The sequence below is a fragment of the Lutra lutra genome, chromosome 7 (genome assembly GCF_902655055.1).
Source record: "Lutra lutra chromosome 7, mLutLut1.2, whole genome shotgun sequence".
NCBI lineage: Eukaryota > Metazoa > Chordata > Mammalia > Carnivora > Mustelidae > Lutra > Lutra lutra.
The window spans coordinates 111,757,727-111,778,857 of record NC_062284.1 but is presented as its reverse complement, the minus strand read 5'-3'; the positions used below and the strand labels follow the sequence as shown (position 1 = coordinate 111,778,857).

At 44.3% G+C, this 21,131-nt stretch overlaps 1 protein-coding gene across 1 annotated transcript in view; it reads right to left on the bottom strand.

Moving 5' to 3' along the window:
* The window catches only part of FNTB (farnesyltransferase, CAAX box, beta), a 65,632-nt gene that overhangs the window by 9,029 nt on the left and 35,472 nt on the right, over positions 1-21,131 (bottom strand). The window contains exons 5-9 of the mRNA XM_047735490.1: positions 18,626-18,772; positions 18,444-18,527; positions 13,207-13,293; positions 7,074-7,203; positions 4,171-4,303 (exon numbers count right to left, since the gene is read on the bottom strand). Coding sequence (XP_047591446.1) covers positions 4,171-4,303; positions 7,074-7,203; positions 13,207-13,293; positions 18,444-18,527; positions 18,626-18,772 — 581 coding nt within the window. The remainder of the gene's footprint in view (positions 1-4,170; positions 4,304-7,073; positions 7,204-13,206; positions 13,294-18,443; positions 18,528-18,625; positions 18,773-21,131) is intronic.

The window sequence follows — 21,131 nt, the reverse complement described above, 5'->3', positions numbered from 1 at the left end:
TATGGTTATGTGAATTATATCTCAAGAAAGCTCTTATTTTTTTAAAAAGCAAATGCATTAAAGTTCAGAATAACTGCACTAAGCATCTGTACAAAATACACCTTTATTCTATAAGAAGTAAAAGACTATTATATTAAGGTAAGTGCTAACCTATCACCAAAATTGGAATCTGAAATGAAACTGCTATGTTTACTATTAGACAGATTACAGAGTAGGTCCATTAAATGCTGTATTACTGAAGTCTGCAAGCTCAAAGTTCACAAGCCCGACAAGGAGCTTCCCAGAATCCTGGAATTTGCACGGCAGCACACAAAATCACAGACGAAGGTGGACATCACAACAGGGTGCTGACGGGCTTGGAATCAGCCTTCTCAATCCTCCATACCTCTCCCTCACATTATGAATCCCCATCACCATGTCATTTTTCATCTCAAAGATTCCTTTCCAAAAGTGTTCCCAAACGGAAACTGACAGGCACAGCGACATGCAGCTCAACTCCGCAGGTGGACAGAAACAGGCCTGCAGCATGCCTCTGAGAACATTCAAGCCACCATAACTGCTCATGGGCCTGCCGGTTTCCTACGGCTCCATAGAAACCAAAGAACTCCAATTTGGTCAGCATTTTATATTTTAAAAGTCTTAATAATTTGTTCTTCTAGTCAACCACTGTGTTCTACACCCATACAGCAGCGTGGAGCCAGGGAGGTGGGACTGGATATGTGCGTCACTAGGGGTCGGCCCCTTGTTACCTCTTTAACTAGCAAGAGGATCATCACCTTTAAAGTGTACTGGGTTGTTTGCTGAGATAAAAGTAGGAATGAACATGTTAGGGAAAAAGCAGGTATGGTACAGAAGAAAAACAATTTCAGTACATGAGTCTCCCTCCCTTCAACTCCCATCCGTCTCCCAAAAGTGCCCATTGTTAAAGGGGTTTTGCTCACCTCCAGGAAAAGCTGTGGGGCTGTCAGCCCATGTGCACACAGACCAAACCTTTTACACTTCATGTTGGGTTCTGGAGAGTTTTCCATAGGAGCCCATTGCATGTAACCATGGTATGGAGAAATCGTAATACATTTAACTATTAACCTTTTTTTTTAGAAAAAAAAGATTTTATTTGTTGGAGAAAGAGAGAGAGCGAGTGGCGAGGAGCATCGGAGGGAGAGGGAGAAGCAGACTCCCTGCTGAGCGAGGAGCCCAGGGTGGGCCTCGATCCCAGGACCCAACATCATGACCTGAGCCAAAGGCATACGCTTAACTGCTTAGCCCCTATTAACCTTTTCATGAGTGGTTGGGTTGTTCGCCATTCCTTTGCTAATATCTCTGCAGGTAAATTCCTGACCATGCACTAGCCCGGTTTAAGTAATTTAAACAAGTCTCCAAATGACCCTCCAAAAACCGATACAGCTATTTATACCCACACTCAAAACTGCCCGTTTTCCCACACTCTCCCTAACACTGGCACCATGTTTTCTCATCTCTGACAATCTGACAGTAAAAGCGACCAGTGTCTCACTGATTTGATTTGCACATCTTTCACTATATCTTTTTGTTCCATTTATACACCTGTGGCAGCTACACCGTGGTAGATGGCGATCCGGTATCAGAGAACAAGTCACTTAGCCTTACTGTTCTTTGTTTCCTCCTCTGTAAAATGGGGGTGACAAGACTACCTATTTCATGACATTGTTCTGAGGCTCAAACGAGAAAATCCGTGTGAAGGACTCTGATGAGTCCCAGGTTGAGCAAGTCTTGGTCACCCGCCAGGAGGGGGGGGGGAACAGTAGCAAAAGCAACACCACCAGGAGCTCCTTTCCTGACTGTTCTGAATCTCCCTGTTCAGATCCTCTGCCTGGGTTTCAGGGAGGGTCAGCTATTTCTTAGTGATTTGTAAGAGTCTCTCAAAGAAATTAGCCCTTTCTCATTTGTCGTAAATAATTTTTCCCACCTTCTTTCTTGTTTTGCTTATAGAATTTCTATTCTTTGGTAAAATAACTTTTCTTTATGCAAGAAATATAAATTAATTGCAGAAAATCAGAAGATACAAATAAGAAAGGAAACAAGTATCACTTGTCATTTCACAACCCAGATACCTTCTAGTAATTTTTTAGAGTCAACTCTTCACTAAAAATGGAATTATGGGGCACCCGGCTGGCTCAGTCAGTTAAGCATCCAACTCTTGATTTCAGCTCAGGTCATGATCTCAGGGTTGTGAGCTCGAGTGCCGCATCAGGCTCCTTACTGAGTATGGAGCTTGCTTCAGATTCTCTCTTTCCCTCTCCCCCTGCCCCTCATTTGCACTCTCTCTCTCTCTCTTAAAAAAAAAATTGAATTATATACACGCTGCTTTGAAATCTTTGATCATAGTATATTATGAATATCTTTTTACCCATCGTCTCCTTTTGACTCCCAATGTCAGTATTATGCCTCCTGCTCGAGACACTTCCCTTCTTCCTTTCTCACTGTTGCTGAGACATGGGTGAGCTTCAAGCCCAACTTGGGTCTCCTCTCTCAGGCAGCAAAAAAGCTGCAAGGCCTTAACTATTAACCTTTTTTTAAAAAAAAAAAAAAAAAAGATTTTATTTGTTGGAGAAAGAGAGAGAGCAAGTGGCGAGGAGCAGTGGAGGGAGAGGGAGAAGCAGACTCCCTGCTGAGCGAGGAGCCCAGGGTGGGCCTCGATCCCAGGACCCAACATCATGACCTGAGCCAAAGGCATACGCTTAACTGCTTAGCCCCTATTAACCTTTTCATGAGTGGTTGGGTTGTGGCAACCTCTGCTACAGGCAAAGCTCTGAGTGTGATCAGGCCTCCAGAGCAGGTGCTACAATAAACAAAATGTCAGCAGGACCCCATCCCCACCCCACCCCCCGCCACCTATACTGGCAGGTGGCGCTCCTGTAGCAGCTCTCCCGAATGCTCCTGCAACGGCATCACGGCCAGGGGCAGGTCTGTGAAAGGCTGCCCATTTTACCAGGGGCTTCACCTCACCAGTTCCAGATAAAGAAATCATTAAAACCCCAGGCAACTTTTGCTTTGAGAACATTGGACTCTCGGGGATTTCTTGGCTTCTCTATTCCAGCCGTCAAGCCAGAGACAGTGCAGGCTCAAGTCAGGAGAATGATAATTTTTAATGCCCCGAGATCAGAAGCCCAGGGGCCCCAGGCAAGGAATCTCAGGACAGACTATGACTGGGAGAATGGGGAGGATGGGGAGAGGTGGTGCTTTCTTCAAGTCTGTATCCAAAGTGGCTACAACTCAAATGAAATGAAGAAAGTAAAGAAAAGGGGGCTCAGAAAGATGAGCCAAAGAAGATAAAAAGGCACATGGCAAGGCAGTAGCAAAGAATCTCATCTTCCACATTTGAGCAACTAATTACCCAACTACTAAGTCCAAAGAAAACCTTCCCTCTGGGCCAAGGGATCTCACTCCAAGAATAGATCAGGACCCAGCCGGGCAGCCATGACTTCCCCTCTCCCTGGTTTCCCCAGAAACACCCTGCTCTCACATAAAATTAATAAGAAAGCTGATCTGGGAGTCTGCAGGCAACCCGAGATTTCAAGACTAATAAAGGAAGGCTCCCAGAAGTTTCGCTTGCTCTCTGAGTGCTTTGGTTCGGCAGTCCCATTTGAGATGTCACAGAAACAAACACAGGTCTCTCCAATCCAGGTGGAGGAGGGGCAGGACAAACTTGCATTTAGGACACGTCAATGAATTTAAGATATTTCTAATGGCGGCCTCAACAAAGCTGGTCAGACACAGGATCTTTTCTGCACAGACTCTGTATCTCTGCCCCTTTCTGCAAGTGCCTGTTTGGTTACTGTTGTGACCGCAATGTGCACAGCATGGGTTTTCAGTTCCAGTCTGACTGATGGCAGAACTCTGCCCTGGAAACTGTGGCTTCACACCCAGTGGAGGTGGCAATCCCCCTGGGGCCCAGGACATGCACCTAACTCCTGGCCATAGCCAATCTGAAGCAGCCATCGTGACGCAGCTGAACCCTGGAATTGAGTCCTGCTCTGTGCATGCCTAAGGCAGGAGGTCCCAAGCCGGGCATCTGCACTCCAGGTAGACAGAGATCATTTCTGCCCCCCCTGAAAAAGCATGCCGGCCTCCTGACTTAAGGAACAGCCGCGGGACATCGCTGGGCCCCTGCCAGCAGCCCCCCGGGCTCACCTTGAGCGTGCAGCGCGCGGTGCAGCAGGGGCAGGAGCCCCGCCTGCCAGAAGGAGTAGCAGCCGTCCACCAGCTTGTTACAACGGCCCTGAAATCCACCTTCGAAGCGCATCTGCCGGCTGGTCACCCACTGCTGAGGATGACACACACAAGGGAGAGGCAGGTATAGGCGACGTTCCCATCTCTTGGCTTCTTGGCACTGGCAGTTCAGTGCCCTGGCTGTTACCTCCTCCCCTCGCTGCTGCAGATGCAGAGCAGAGCACTTGAGCTGGACCCCTTCGGGGCAAGCAACACTGACCTCGGCTCAGAGCCTAACAGACAATGGACAGTCACCTCCTCCTGGGTTTCAGCTGGGTTCTGGGGCTGACAGGATGAAGAGGCCAAGTTGGCCTGTAAGGACACCTGCAAATGTCTCCCCAGAAACAAGGCTTAACTAGGAAACATCAGGCCAAGAACACCAGGGGCTCGTTTCTAACCACTTTTCCTGCTGGGAAGTTTATTAAAAGCAGACCAATGGAATTTTGTGCTATGTCTCATCAGATGATTTTAAACTGTCCCTGACTTTGACTTGGCACCTGAAGAAATCCATCCAAAGTTTCTTAGCAAGACACTGGCAGGACTGGAAGCAGAAGCCATTATCCCAACCACCAATGATGGCTCTGTCTGGTCTAGCCTCTCTGCTTCTCCAGGGGAACCTGGCTGCCTAACAGAAGAAAATCTTTCACGCTGACCCTATAAAATTATAAAAATTATAAAATTTTTATAAATTATAAAAGTATTATAAATTATAAAAATTATAAAAAACCCTATAAAATGGCTCCTCATGTTGCTTGGCAATCACCGCGATGCTGCCCTTCCCCACTTATCTCCAAGTTTCCTAAACAGGCGCTGCTACCAAGATCAAGATAGCCGTGGGTCTGGCCTCCAGCAATGAGCAGAACCAGCCGGCTGGGCAGATAATGACATCTCCGTTTCCCTCCCAGGCAGTTCCGGCCACCAGCCACGGACTTTCAGAACTGAACAGTGTGGCCTAAGGCATCTCCTCATCCCTAGGTTCTTGCTAGACTGACTTCCCCAAAGGAGCCACCAAGGACCCTTTTCAGAATGGGGGTGTCCAGCCTGTGTTTCAGTTAGCAGTTCTGGAGTTATTTTTAGATTATATCCCTGTTCAAGACAACACTCACCCATAACAGTCAAGTCCCAAGTTTTCAGAAGAAAGACATAAAAACTAGACTGCAGGTACAGACACTAATACGTCCCCACTGAGTCTTCAGTGAGCCCATCAGGGATGACGCTATTTAATGAAAGTAGGTGAAGCATCACTTAAGGAAAGAGAAAACAGGTACTACAATGGGAAACCCATTCTTCATTTTTACTTACCCTACAGACTAAGGGTTGATTTTCCCCCCCCAGACTAATGGTTTTTGAGTCAGACTAAATAATTTTTCCCAATGCCTAAACCCATGGGTTTAATCTGTTTCTCTTGGCTATATGAATTCATAAAATCCTTCAGGCATGGGTCCTAGTTCTCCCAAAGCAAATGGAAGGGAAAGAGTGGTTTGGGTAAGAAGGACACTGGCATTTATTGAGCACCTACTATATGCCAGGCTGGTTTATGGATTTTTCTCTCTTTTAACTTTCAGAGTCCAGAGTACTAACCTCGCCTTTAAGCTTCAAAAAAAAACCTGTTATCTCTACCTTATAGAGGAGGAAAAAATTGAAGCTATAACAGGCAAATTTCCTAAGGTCACATGGTTAGGAAGTGGTAGAGACAGGGCTCAAATCTAGAATATTGCCATTGTAACTGAGGCTTCTGCTAATTATATTCCATATTTCTGCCTGGGAATTGGGACTTCCATATTTCATGCCTTACTGGTGATCAGATTTTTTAAAAGTTGGCCATTTCAGCATAAACCTTCAAGGAGAGTATACTACAGGAGGCTTCCTAAGGATGAGGACAAAATACTGCTGGTCATGTACAGAGTACAACAGGAACTTCCTTACAAGCTCATGAAGGGTCTCACGATAGTTCCTATGATGAGAGGCTGACATTTGAACTTGGGAAGAGGAGATGAATGTCAGTTGCAGCTGGTCCGCTCTGAGGTCATGGTCGGGAATAAATGCTTCCCAGAAGATGGTGGCACTGGGTGTGTGTATGTTTGTACTCTAGGCTTTTGGTGATAATATCAGTACAATCTGGTGACTCCCTGAAGCTAATTGCTTTCTGAATTCACTCTTAATATCTGTCAGGAACTCAGAGTCCAGACATACATGCTTGGGTTACCTGCTCACATAGTTACTAGTTGGGGTGAGTGCTGTGTATTATGCAAGGCTGATGAATCACAGACTGTACCCCGGAAACAAATAATACATTATATGTTGCTAATAATAATAATAATGAAAATAAATAAATAAATGTAGTTACTAAATGTTCATATATTGCAGTCCGTAACAAAAGCTTGGCCTCCAAAGGCCTGAGAGCCCTTCTCATGATGTTTTCTCTTAGGAAATTCTTCCTAAGACACGTGATGTCATCTGAATTTAAGAAACTGAAGCTACAGCCTTGGAAGTATGAGGAAGGTACTCTGGCTCATGCCAGATGTGTGACGGACTCACGAAGGCTATGGAGTTGGCCTAACACACCTCAGAGCAGGAAGATGGAAAGGCAGGAAAAAAGGAGCCAAGACCAAGGAGATGTTCACCCCTCCCACTTTCTTGGAACAGTGCTGAGCCCCCCAACAACTGCACTGAAAAGCTTCATTACAGGACATTTAGTCCGTGGGCTCTAGGCAGGAACTCTCAGCCCTTCCCACAGCCAAAGAGTCCCAAAGCCCGTGGGTTTGAGCAGTCACATCATGGGGGTCCCTGGGGCCCAAGAGGAAGAGGGGTCAACAGACACTTACCAATAAGCTCTTCAAATTCAAGGAACGTTCCTTCTTGAGGATGACCAGGGCAGCCAGGCCACAGAAAGTGTAGCCGCCATGGGCTTCCATCCCTGGCACCCCACCAATTCCACCTTCCCAATTCTGACACCTACGGGGAGATTGAGAAGAGCAGGCTGAGTGGTCGGGGTCAACCAACGAGTGGCCAGCTCTAGTGCGGGGCACAAGTGCGGAACCGCCCTGGACAGCAGAGAATAGTTTACTTTAGGTCACTGCGTGAACTGCCCCAGCTGTGAATGGAAAGATGCCGGCTAATTAACTCCTGCAAATGCCTCTCCCTTAAAAACAACAACAACAACAACAACAACAACAACAACAACAGGGAAACTCAGAAATAGTCTACTTATGTAAAAAACATAGTACCTCAAATCTTTACTTTTAGGGAAAAGGTTATAAAATCATACAGTCAGTGTGACAACTAGTATTTAAATGTTGTATCTATTTCTGGTACTTTTCCTCTTTTCTGTATTTTCAAAAAATTTCTATAATGAACATCAATACCTTTATTACTTATCAAAATAAACTTATTTTTAAATGACAACTTTCTACATATTCAAATTAGCCATTTATTATCATAGTTATTATTGGGGGGTTGTAATATATTAATAGTGTATTTTCTAGTCATAAAAATGTGCCTGATCTTTGGACCAGCAATATGGAGTCATTTCTAGGAATTAATCCTACAAAATAAGTGAAAATGTATTCAAAGAGCAGATTAGGAGAATGTTTACCATATTCCCATTTATAACAGTGAAATATCAGAAACAACTCAAGAGCTCAACAGTAAGGGGCTGGTTATAGAAATTACAACACGCTGTACAAAAGAAAACCACTCATTTTTAAAACGATGCTATGAAGTATATTTAAAGATGTTCCAAATATATCACATGAAAAAAGTTATAAAGTGATAATGTACTGTATAATTTTTCTGGAATTCTAAAAAGATATACACCAACAGAGTGGTTGGTGGTAGATTCCAAGCAGTCTGAATGTTCTTCTTTTTGCTTGCCTATAATAAATGTTTTATCTGTGAAATAAAGAAATTTTCTTTTTAGTATATTTTCCTGTAACAGGGCAGGACTTTACTTCCAGTGATCTCCAAGAATGAACACGGGCTCGTACTCTGCAGGTGTGTCTGCCTCCCAGTACCAGCTGGAGAACAGGTGCACAGGGGGAGGAGCGCTTACTCCAAAACTTGGCAGGACTTCCAGATGAAAGAGAAAAGAAGCAGTAATCCTGCCCGTCTTCCAGGTACCTCTCCTTAGAGGCCTGGCCTCCCGGGAACTCACAGGCCATGTTCAGAGCAGTCCCCGGGCCCAGGGACATCACAGTGCAGAGCGCCAAGTCAAAACAGGCTACCGTTCCCTGCACAGACCCCTCAGCACCTCTGTCCCAGGACCCTGCCACCCCACCCCCAAGAGGTGAGTGTTCCTTCCTCACATTTGGCCACAGGGAGGGTAGGAATAACTCAAGTGTGAAGAGTGTCATGAGTGAGGAACATCTGGGGACCTCTTAGCATTTTTCTTTTTCTTAATTTAGCTTTCAAACAATTTTTTTGAATTAAAAGAATAAATTCTGTTAAAGAATAAATAATGAGAAGTAAACCTCCTGCCCACCCTAGCCCCCAGACCCTCTCACCGGCAGTGACCACTGTCAGTTTCTGCACCTCTGCCTCTTTCCCTCTCTCTCTCTCTACACACACACACACACACACACACACACACAGAAGTACAAACGCACATGATCTACATTCCACTTTTCCTCCCTTCGATATGCATGGGAGCAATTTTAATCATTGTAAATTAGTAAGTTGAGTAAAATTCTTCGGGGGTGTCTTCTAGCCAAACCTAACAGAGTGAGCACAAGAGCCCAGTAAAAGAAAAGGCAAGGAATTTAAAAAGGGATAAACTCCAAGGGTAAAGAGCATAGGAGAAGATATACACACAGACAGGAGATAACAAAATTTTGAAAGCCAGGAAAGGAGAGAGATAAGAACTAACGGACCTAAGAGATTAGAGAACCCTACACCAGCCCGGTGGGCAGGAGGCAACACAAAGCACGGTGATGTGCTCCAGCAGAAGGACCAGGAACTGGAGACGCAGGACCCCTCGCCCTCCAGAAGCCGCATGAGAAGGAAACAAGTTAATTGTTTGCAAATGTATGTAAGAATCAGTTAGATCCCCTGGTGCCCAGCAGTTGAGGACGGGAGGTTTCAGGGGTTTAATCAAGAGGGTCTGAACTCCAGGATATCCAGCACAGAAGAGAACAGGAGGGAGGCACCACACTGAGCAGGGGAGTGCGTGAGAATCTATAATCTGAACACAAAAAGCCCCCACCCCGTTTCCTCCTAGTATTTCACAAAGCCGGCTGCCAACTTCGTACCGCAACCAGGAATCTGGAAGACGCACCACAATGGAAACTGATAAGCAAGGGGCAAAGCCCAACGGGGTGAAAGGCTGAATGCTGGCACACGCAGCTCTCTGCCAGCTTTTTAGCACTCGGCTCCTAAATCTGAACACCAGGCATTTCTGCAGTCTCTAATACGAAAAAGAGAGAGTGGAACAGACACACAAAACTAAGCTGGAGAAATGACACAGGGAGCAGAAGGAAACGTTTTAGATAAAATAGTATATGAGATAAAAATACTGCAAGAATAAAACATGCCTGAAACAAGAACAGGAGAGTACATAAAAAAGTATTTCTTTTAGAAATGAGAATAAAATAAGCTCTGGAAAATTGAAAATAGAATTGCAGAAATAAAACCTCAACAGAAGGGAATCTCTCAGAAAGTACAATAAGAAAGATTAAGAGTTTAAAAGTAGGCAAAATAATCCGAAAAATCAGAAGACCAACCCTATGTATAGGAGGTTATAAAAAGAGCAAACACAGAAAAGAGAGGGAAAGAAATTATCAAAGAAATAATAAAATAAAGATTCTTAGAACTAAAGTATATGCCATTCCAGACTGAATATACCTGCTGAGTGCCAAAAGAAAAATTTTTTAAAATCCATATCATGGTTCATCAGCATCAAGTTTCCAAACAGCAAGAATAAAGATTTCCAAAAACTTCTAGGGAGGGAGATATGGTGGGACAGAGAAAAAGAGAAACAAAACATAAGCGTCTGCCTTCGGCTCAGGTCGTGATCCCATGGTCCTGGGATGGAGTCCTGCATCAGGCTCCCTGCTCAGCAAGGAGCCTGCTTCTCCCTTTCCCTCTGCCTGCTGCGCCCCTGCTTGTGCTCTCTAAACACACACACACACACACACACACACACACACACTCTCTCTCTCTCTCTCTCTCTCTCTCTCTCTCTCTCTCTGGATTGGGACTACAATGGCATTGAGAGGCAGCGGTTACCATAACAGTTTTTGGCTACTTAAACTCCTTGCATTTCAGCTTCATATCAAATTCAATATCCCATCATTTTATATACAAGGAAACTATGGCATAGAGAAGTGAAATGATTTGTCCGAAGCTACTAAATGACAAAACTGGGATTCAAACCCAGGTAGTCAGAGTTCCGCATCTAGTGAGTGCCTAACAATCCAATCCTGCAAATACTAGTTATACACTCTGGACAAAATACACAGAAACAACTTTTCCCAAGGGCTCAGTGGACTAAAAAAAGACAGGCAGATTTTGGTGGGAATTTAAAAGTTGGAGCAGACAACAGTAGGCAGGCAGTCTCTTCCCTCCCCGACCCTATTTTTTTTCTTCCCAGTTTGCCCTGGGATGGCTGTGGTCACCCCAGTGGTGGCAGCAGCAGGTCGGAGGGGCCAGTGGAGGGCAGTTGAAACAAACAGAAAGCCCACCATTTTCCTGGTAAGAAGAACCAGGCTGATGGAAACAGTGGAGGAACACCAGAAAGAGGAGAGCTAAAGAAGGAAAACTCCAAATTCCATGTTTAAATGTCTACCTGACTCCAGATCACACACACATCAGGCAAACTGAAAGCAGATTCTGACCCAAGAACTGGCCAAAGAGCCAAACCCGCTGCCTGGTGCATGTGTAACAATCTGTACTTTGGGTCTAACCAAGTTGGTTGCTGCTAAAACAAAGCCATCAACACTCTTTAGAGCAATCTAACAGAATCCAGCCTCTACGATACAAGACCACAATGTCTAAGATACAATCCAAAAATTACTTGACATATGCAGAATCAGGAAAATGGGACGCCCCAACTCCAAGATAGCCAGATGTTGAAATTACCAGACAAGAATTTTAAAGCAGACATTTTAACTATGTGTTTACGTCAGGGAAATGGAAAAAAAAATACACTTTCAATGAATAAAAAGATGGGAAATCTTAACTGAGAAAGAGAAAGTATAATAAAGAACCAAACCCAGGCAAGTTAGCTCAAAAGCCTATACTCTCAATCTCTAAACTATGGCTACCTTACACCAGTGAGTATTACATGCCAGGTCTTTAGTAAATGTTGGTTATTATTATTGTAAGCCTTTTCCACAATTATACTGGAAGCCAGAAGATAATGGAGGAATGCTAAAAAAAATTCTGAAGGAATACAGTTTATATGGTATCCAGTTTAGAAATCTTTAACCAAATAAAATCTCAATCAAGTGTGAGACTAGAATAACCATTATGCACAATCTTAAAAATTCATCTCTTAAGTGCTCTCTTTTGGGATCTACTGGAGTATGTGGTTCATTAAAATGTGTAAGTAAGCCAAGAAAAAGGAGGGCAAGGGCTTCAACAAAGGAGACAAGTGAAGTGAATTTCATGCTGAAAGGAAGCTTCTGGATACCTGCTGGGCAGCAGGCTGAGAGCAATCTGTCCAGACTGAAGCAGGAGGGCACAGTGCTCCAGGAAGGAGAACTCAAAATACACACACACACACACACACACACACACACACACGAGAACTGATACATTACCTAAAGTGTTTGACTGTAATGAGAGTGATTTTATAGCTCTCACAGAAAATCTGGGAATAAATTCATGATGTATGCATTTTTAAAAAGAGGTAATGACTAATTCCAGGAAAATAAAAATTATCTAGGAAAGTAAATATGACCATAGTTTACCATCTGATATACCTGTAAATTATATTTCCACAGTAACAGGTACTACTTTGGTAAGAATAAAAACATAAAAAACAAAGTAATAACGCTTGGCTAACATTCCATATCAGTACACAGGTATCTACTATACCTTCCTTTTTCTTTTTTTTAATCATGAGATACTTGAAATGTCTAGGAAAGTATAGCAAATAATATATAGAACGTACATGTATGTCACACCTAGCTTTAACAGAGTCATATGCACTTCAGTCTCTCTTTTATTTTAAAGAAATGAACCATTACAGATACAGTTGAAGTTCCCTGTGGAGATGGGTAAACATCTCCTGATTTCATTTCCTCTGCTCTCCCTGAAAAGTAATCATCATCCTGAATTTGTTTTTATATTTTTATATTATATATTTTTATATTTATATATTTTTATATTACCACATGTCATTCTTCCTATAAATATAGTATTAGTGTGCATGTTTTCAAATTTTAAGCAAGTGTGCTAATAATCTGCATGATTTAACATCCTTTACTTTAACTCAGGGTTGTTTTTGAGGATTTATCCGTCTTGATACACACAGCTCTGGTTCATTCATTCCAACTGCTATCTTATATGGCAATGTGACTACACCATGGCTTGCTTCTTCCTCTTGTGCTTATGAACATTTAACCTGTTTCTGGGTTTTTGCTATTACAAACAAGTCGCATGTTGCTCTCTTTTGTGCATGTGTGTGAGCTTCTGCAGGTGTGGGATTACTGGGTCATTAGCAACGGCATCTTTAAGGTATTACCAAGTTGCTCTCCAAACTGGTTAAATCCATTTAGATGCCCTCGAGTACTGTTTGCACAGGTTTTGATCCTTGCCCATCTACACAATAACACAACACTGAAGAAAGTTTGGGGAAAAAAGAAAACTTTTGGAGCATTTCTGAAAGGCACCATGCTACAGCCCCAATCCGTCTCTTGTAATTTTAGAGTCCCTTCCATTCCTTTATCATTTTCTTTATTTTCAGAGTCTTGACCACCTGCTTTCTAAGAGGCCAGGACAAATCCCGGCATCTCTCACCTTGCTATCCATTCGGCCGTGCCCTCAAAGAGGTCTGGAGTGATGATGTTGGTCAGAGAAGCTACGGAGGCAGCACAGTACGCGCTTCTGGAAAGACAGAAACAGAGGGGGGAGAGTGTTAAGCTTTAAGGAAGAGCTAAAATAGGGTTCATTGAACTCAGGCAGACTGCTCTCTGCCTGGTAAGCTGTAATCACCTCCTGTCCTCACTCTTGGCACTCGGTCAGTCCTCCCGGGTCTCCAACTGAGAGTTTGGACATTCTATTTGGATAGAGTTGCTCACAGCGTGGCTTCAGTGAAAGAACATGACATTCTAGTCTCCCTACCTCCACATGGTCAAATCTACATCAGAGGAAATAACAGCCAGATCAATTCGTGTCCAAAGTGAATTCAGCTCTTCTTTCAAAGACCTATCATGGTTCCCAAACTTCCACAGTGTCATTCATTCAGCTATTTCTGATACACTCATTCATTCAATGTCAGTAATGTTTCAGATCCAGAATTTCTGTATATGGAATGGACACATTAAAGGTTAACTGTATATTTTTTCTGCAATAGATACTCCAAAGCAGGGCACCAGACCCTAACGGCTGCTTAGTCCAGACGAGAGGGACAGGAATAGAGGAGTCCACTCGCATACTTTCCTTAGGCCTTCAGAGGGAAAAAAGAACTTTGATTTCAAGCACCCCACCAGTACGTGTACACACACACACACACACACACACACACACTTTTAAATAAAAAAGAAAGAGAACTTTTTTTTTTTTTTTAATGTTATCCTACTTGATTTGGAATAAGTCTTCCCATTCCATCCTGCCAGCCCTAATTCTTCTCAGGACACATTTCATTTCAGCTTCTCTCTCTATTACAGAATATATCTACAAATTGCGTTTTCTTTCCTTCTATGCCCTTTTCAAATATCCAGCATCTCAGCTCCATTTTATAATGAAGACAGTTTGTTCTAATTCTGCTTACAGATCCTTTCTAAGGGCTCCTGAGGAATATAAAAAGGAGGAAAGAGGAGGGCCTAGGTTCTGTATCGTTCAATATGGACATAGCTACTAAGCCAAACTTACGGGGTATCCCAAAGACATCTGTACAGAAGCTGCAAGCTTATGATATTACGCCAGCCTTTGCATCGGCCGGCTCATGTTGGCCCCGGCATAGCAGGGGCTGAGTTACTCCAGCAGACAGCAGAAGCATGCGAGAGTCCTACGTGCCAAACATTATTACCCACCAAAAGCTAACTCCAGAGGTCTGATCTCACTTCTTTCAGGTTTGGAGCCTCTCAAAGGGGCTCCACAGTATTTGCTCTTGAACCTTCACATAACCTATGAGGTAGGGAGGCAGCCAACCACGTAGTTTGCCTCTCGCAGACGGAAGAACTAAGACGTGATGCCAGAAGCCGCTAGTCCTAGATCGCACACTTAAACGGGGAGCCAACAAAACCCACCCCTTTCGTGCAGTTTCTTCCTCTCTCCTTCTATCCAGTCATCGCATCTCTCAAATTTGTTCACTACTCCCCGTCCTCTCTACTGTCCTCCAAATCCAAGGCACCGTTCCCAGGATCGAGCTCCTGCCTGGTCTTCCTCCTTCCAGCCCTGAACCCAGAGGACTTTTACTAAAACACTGCAATCCACTCACTGCAACTGGGAAAGTTCTAATAAAATATAGACCACATCCTATCACTCTCTACTTAAAATTGGTCAATGACTTCCCACTGCTCTTAAACTCCTACTTCAGGACCCCTCGGTCTGCTCCCAGCCTGTCGTTCCAGCTTCACTGCTACTGCCCACGAGGCCCTCTCCACTTCAGCCACACAAAACTGCTTTCTCGAGCCTGCTCTAGGCCCTGTCACCTCAAGTTCCATGAATGCTGGGTCTCTGTCTGTCCCCTACCCTCACAGAACACTCCAGGTTCTCCAACCTAGATAAGGTCAGTAGTAAATAACTGCTCCTTTCTGAGAACTGAGAAAGGGTGGCAGGTGCTAGGAGTTCACTGCGGTTCGGTCCCTGGAAGCACACCTGTGTCGTAAAGCCCGGAATTAACTCATCCTGGAGACTATCAAGAATCGTGACAGACAGGAAAGATCACGAGGCCATTGTGTCTAACCCAGAATGAGGCCTGCTAGCCTCCAGACGCCCAAATGTGCCCTCCCCCAACCTCCACCCATCACTGCTGGTCAAACCCACTCAACACGCACTCTGGAGTCCTGGCGGACACTTTCAGGCAAAGGACAATTAAATACCAAGCAAAAAATGTTAGGGGCGCCTGGATGGCTCAGTGGGTTAGGCCTCTGCCTTTGGCTCAGGTCATGATCTCAAGGTCCTGGGATCAAGTCCCATATCGGGTTCTCTGCTCAGCGGGGAGCCTGCTTCCCCCCTCCCTCTGCCTGCCTCTCTGTCCACTTGTGATCTCTCTATCAAATAAATAAATAAATAATCTTAAAAAAAAAAAATGATGGAACTGGGATACGAGAACGCAAAGCAAGGAAGCGTTCGCCTCTCTGATCCTATGCAAACGAGAAGCATGGCTGAAAGGGAGCACGTTAGCAGAGGAACTTCCGTACAGGTGAGATACAGCTGCAGGGCTCTTGGATGGAACAGATCGTTTTTACTGGAGAAGTTTGCTAGCATTTGTCTAGCAGATATAAATAGGAACACAGAAAAAACCTGCGCTGGAACTAATAAGCTGGAGAATAATCACATCTGAAAAAGGTATGTGATACAATGCAAAGCAATCTGACTTCGCCTCGTAATGTCAGAGTTTTAAAAAGCTAAATTTTGGGGGCGCCTGGGTGGCTCAGTGGGTTGGGCCTCTGCCTTTGGCTCGGGTCATGATCTCAGGGTCCTGGGATCGAGTCCCGCGTCGGGCTCTCTGCTCAGCAGGGAGCCTGCTTCCTTCTCTCTCTCTCTCTCTCTCTCTGCCTGCCTCTCTGCCTATCTGTGATCTCTCTCTCTCTGTCAAGTAAATAGGTAGAATCTTAAAAAAAAAAAAACTAAATTTTGGGGCGCCTGGGTGGCTCAGTCATTAGGCCTCTGCCTTGGGTTTGGGTCATGATCCCAGAGTCCTGGGATCCAGCCCCGTGTTAGACTCCCTGCTCAGTGGGTAGCCTGCTTCTCCCTCTTACACTTCCCCTGGCTTGTGTTCCCTCTCTCACTGTCTCTCTCTGTCAAATGAATAAATAAAATCTTAAAAAAAAAAAAGAAAAGAAAAGAAAAAAAAAGCTAAATTTTGAGATCGTGCATATTCAGTTGGACTAGTTGTAGAACAGAAATGAAAATGCGGTGTCGGGGGTGGGGGGACAATTTTTAACCTTTACCTTAAGAGTCAACACAATATTGCTTTTCGTCATTAGTCATATTGGCTTTGTTGGTGTTGACAGGGTTAAACACACAACCACAGTCCCAGATGGAGTCACTTATGCTAAGCCCCACATCACCAAACTGAAACCTAATCACAGTTTCGGCTCTTCAGAAATGAAGTCTTAAACCAGTTAATCAGGAAGCACTTGATGAGCCCTGATTAGGTCACCTGCCTGACAGAACCCTGCTATCCCTGAAAGGAAAGTAACCTCGCAAAACTGACCCACTTGTTTGCCTTGTATAACTTCCCTGTTCCCGGTCCCTTCTTGATATGGTAGAAATATAGGTTTGGTCTTCTTCCAGATTGCTGGTACAGCGCTCCTGAGTGACAGGGGTGACAGGAGAGTCTCTAGTGATTCAGAACAAGCCCTGGTGAAGCACACCTGCATTATGCTAATGAGGTGACTCCCGGAGGATGGGCCACTTGCCACAGAAACTGACCCCATGACTAGAGGGTTGGCAGCTTCAGCCCTGCTCCCCTGAGAAGGGCTGCAGATCAAGTTAATCACCGATGGCCAACAATTTCACCAATCATGCGTACACAACAGAACTTCCATAAAAACCCTAAATGATGGAATTTGGGGAGCTCCAGGGTGGTGAACACAGCCAGGTGACTGCTGGGAGGGTGGCATACTCCAACTTCATGGGGACAGAAATTTCTACACTCCAGACCCTTCCAGACCTCGCTCAATATACCTCTTCATCTGGCTGTTCGTTTGTATCCTTTATAATATCCTTTGTAATCAATCAGTGAGTTCTGGGAGCCGTCCCTAACATATTATTGAACCGAAGAGGGGTCATGGGAACCTGATTTGTAGCCAAGTCAGACGGAAGTGTGGGTAACATGGGGACACACAACTTGTCACTAGCATCTGAAGTGGGGGTGATGTTCTGGGACAGAGCCCTTAACCTGTCGAATCTGAGCTAAATCTGGTTAGTTGATATCAGAATTTAACATGAGAAAAAAAAACACAAACAGACGTTTGGTGTTGGAAGTGTTGTAAGAAATTGTTTTTCCAGGGGAGGACAGATTTTTGGTTCAAGTAGATTCATTACACATGTTTTCCTCCCCGTTTGCTTTCAACAACAGTTAAGCCAGAAAATGAATCAATTTGTATAGAAGCTAAACACATTTACAAATGAGGCAATAAGATGGCTTTGCTATAGAAAGCTCAAAAAAAAAAATGTATTTCTCTGACTAAATAGTAAGAATTTGGTATAAAATCTCAATGATCCACCACCTTTGAGAAATGACTTAGTGTTCTCCCCATACGTCTTCAGTAATCTCCCATCAGATGAGTGAGCTACTTGCTAGGTACATTAGATCACTCCAGAGTAAAATAATAATTTTGAGCCAACTGGTTCTAATCAGTAACTGAAATTCTATTTCCCTCAACTCTACTAGCCCCCAAGGGTGTTTGACCCTCCCAAAGCAATTTTCATACAGGTGATAGATATTCCCACAATTTCTTCAAATCCATTCAGAAAATATTTATGAGGTCCCTAGTGGGCTTCCTTCTCCCTTCCTATCCCAGAGAGATGAAAGATTATATTACGCCATACAGTTATTATATATTATGCTATATCATTTTCTACCAATCAAATAAATTTTTGATTCTGAAAAGCAATTGATTTTGTTCCTATCTTACTTATATTTTGACATTTACATAGGAATCAAGGGAGAGCAACGCCTGAGGATATCGGTCTCACATTTGCCATGATTATGAACTGTGTCCCTGACATGTCATTCCACGGGTCATTCTGTGAGACAAAGCAGCATATTTTTTCCATGGTGCTCCTTGGGGTTGGCATCTCCAATGGCAGATGAGCTCCGGAATCTATGGGTGCAGCAGCCTGAGAAAAACCCCACTCACCTCACATCCACCTCACCTCCAACGTGCATGAGAAAAGAGCCATCGGGCTGCTTCAACGAGTACAAATACTGAAGAAGCTTCTCCCTGAGAAACAAGCAGCCGAGAGGCAAGAGACAGCAATGATCAGTGCGGTGTCAGCAGGGGGGCCCCTCTGGTGTCCCGCACCCTGGCTCTGGCCATACCTGTTAATGACGTCATAGGCCTCCTCAGTGCCGATGATGCAGAGTGCGTTGACGGCGGCATACGTGGGTGCAAGGTGCGGGTACTGGCCAGGGCCCCCCCCAAAGCCACCTTCTGGACTTTGACACAGCTCCAGGAACTGACACACGCTAGGTACATAGCCAAATGGAAAACCAAAGTCAGAGAGCATTCATTTCAAAACAAGTTCCACCACAGTCCATGACTTACCCTCAAAGGGGGAAAAATAAAACCAAAACCTCTCCTCTCAACTACTGAACATATACTGAATATAATTAACCTCTGAAAAGGGCCTCTCTCCTCTGCTATTTTGAATGCCTTTCTTTCTGAGTTTTGCATTTAAGGACCCACCTAGCTGTGAAGCAAGGAGCAAAAGACCGGGCAGAGACCACCAGCCTTTCACCGAACTGGGGATAAGTCTCATGCTTCTTGACCAAATCTTTCCCATACTTTTCCCTCAGTTCGCCATGCCGCATCTGTGTTGCCAGCCCTTTCTCCTTGCCTCTGAGGTCCCTAAATCGAATTTTGTCGAAATTGTGATGGCGCCCAATCTCTCTCCATGCTAACCACCCCACTCTGGGGCCACCACCTAGGCCCACCCAGGATATTTAAAGAGATGTCTTCTCACTCCATTGTCACCTAAGCCCCAGAAGCTTCTGACTTTTATTCCCACCACCACCAAGAAAGAAGCTTCTAGTGGAGTCTGCCTTCATGGTTAGGAGAACAAAAGGAGCGTGGACTTCTAGCACGCTCACCTCAGTTGTGGCAAACTTCAGCACTGCTGACTCATATCACACAAATGCATCCCAGCCTGTAGGCTTTTGGAGAATTAGTCACACTAATCCAGAGAGGCTCCAAGTCCCCCACCAAGGGAAATTGTTTTAAGGGTTTGCCTCCAAGCACGGCATTGGGTTGCCCAGAAGTTACATTCTTGTCTGAGGTCAAACCGAGGAAGCCCCTACTTATCCAAGGTCCTCTGAAATTCACCGGGAAGGGGGTGCCCCGGAAAGTCCTGGTTATTGAGCTCTTTCCCCACAACTCAGCCGGGACCATAGGCTCCCTATTCGGACAAGTCTGCATTTCAGAGAATAAGCTGCAAATCTCTGTCCTAGTGCTCAGGCAGCCTTCTTCCCCCAGACTCTTTGGTCTTATTCTTTCTTATCTACTGCTGCCAGAGAGACCACAGAGAGTCTAACTCATCTCTAGGGTACAAGCTTATTACTGCTTTTCCACATCGTATCTGATGACTTTTGATTTCAGACCTTCCATTATCTCGCAGGGACAGCAACAGAAAATTCTGCTCACTCGCTACTGGAGCTCTGAAGTCTTCACAGGTTAAAAGAAAAAAAAAATACACACTCCCTTCTATACACACTCCTTTCTATACACACTCCCTTCTATCTGCACCTCTGATTTGACTGCACAAAACACGTGAATTGACGTAGAAGCTGATCATCAGGGAAGGAAGTACTGTGGCATATTTGTAATAGTGATTAATTTTCAATGGGAAAATGAGTTTGTTCCTAACATATTTTCCAAACCTTCATTAATTCATATCCTATTTCCTGGAAACAAATACCTAATAAATTAATGTCCTGACAAAGGCTGGCTGGACTGGCATACAAAGACTTTTCTGTATCACAAAAACAAAAGGTTTTAGTTGATATAAAGCTTAACAGCACATTAAAAAAAAAAATGAAAAGAAAAAGAGTCACCTAGTTATCCATTCTCTTTCCCAGCTCTTGAGATAGAATTGTGCCAAATCCAACACCCCTGACCCTGTAGCCTCATGTCTGGTAAGCCGGGATCTGAATGTACCAGACACCTTTAAATCATTCTTCCATGCCAACCTCCCTCAGCTGATATGCAGCATCTGACTGGCCATGGAGCTACACTGGGGAGCAGGGCTGGGCTTTTCTGGACTCTCAGATGCTTCCATATTACAGAACATTCTGCTCCAGAGGCTTTCCAACGCATACGGTAAGGAACTGGCAAACTGACCACGAAGCTACCAGCCGTCATTAGCAGAGTTCTTAGCAACTCTGAAAACCAAAGTGTGAATGAGACTTCTATCTTTAGAAAGGGGGAGTAAAAACTTATCTGAGAGAGCAGAAATTCACCACCTAGTTAAAAACAAAACAAAACAAAACCAAAAAAAACCACAAGCAGGAAACACAGTGAAAATACCAAGAGTGGCAGACTTTCTGAAGAACAAGTTTTCATGCATCGCTCCTTTAGTCCTGTGACTAAAAGGGCAAGGAGACCAGTTTGCTTTCAAGTCAGTGAGGCGTTTCATTCTAGCTAACGTGACAATTACCCACTGAGTGGGGGACTATCTTTAAGATGAGGGATTTTCAAACCCAACCCGTGTATCTCACAAACATTGGAGAGCGAGTAGAGACAACAGAGATATGAGAAATAAGCCTGGGCCTCCATATTTTTACCAAATTCCCAGATGATGTGAATACACCCAAATTTGAGAACCACAAG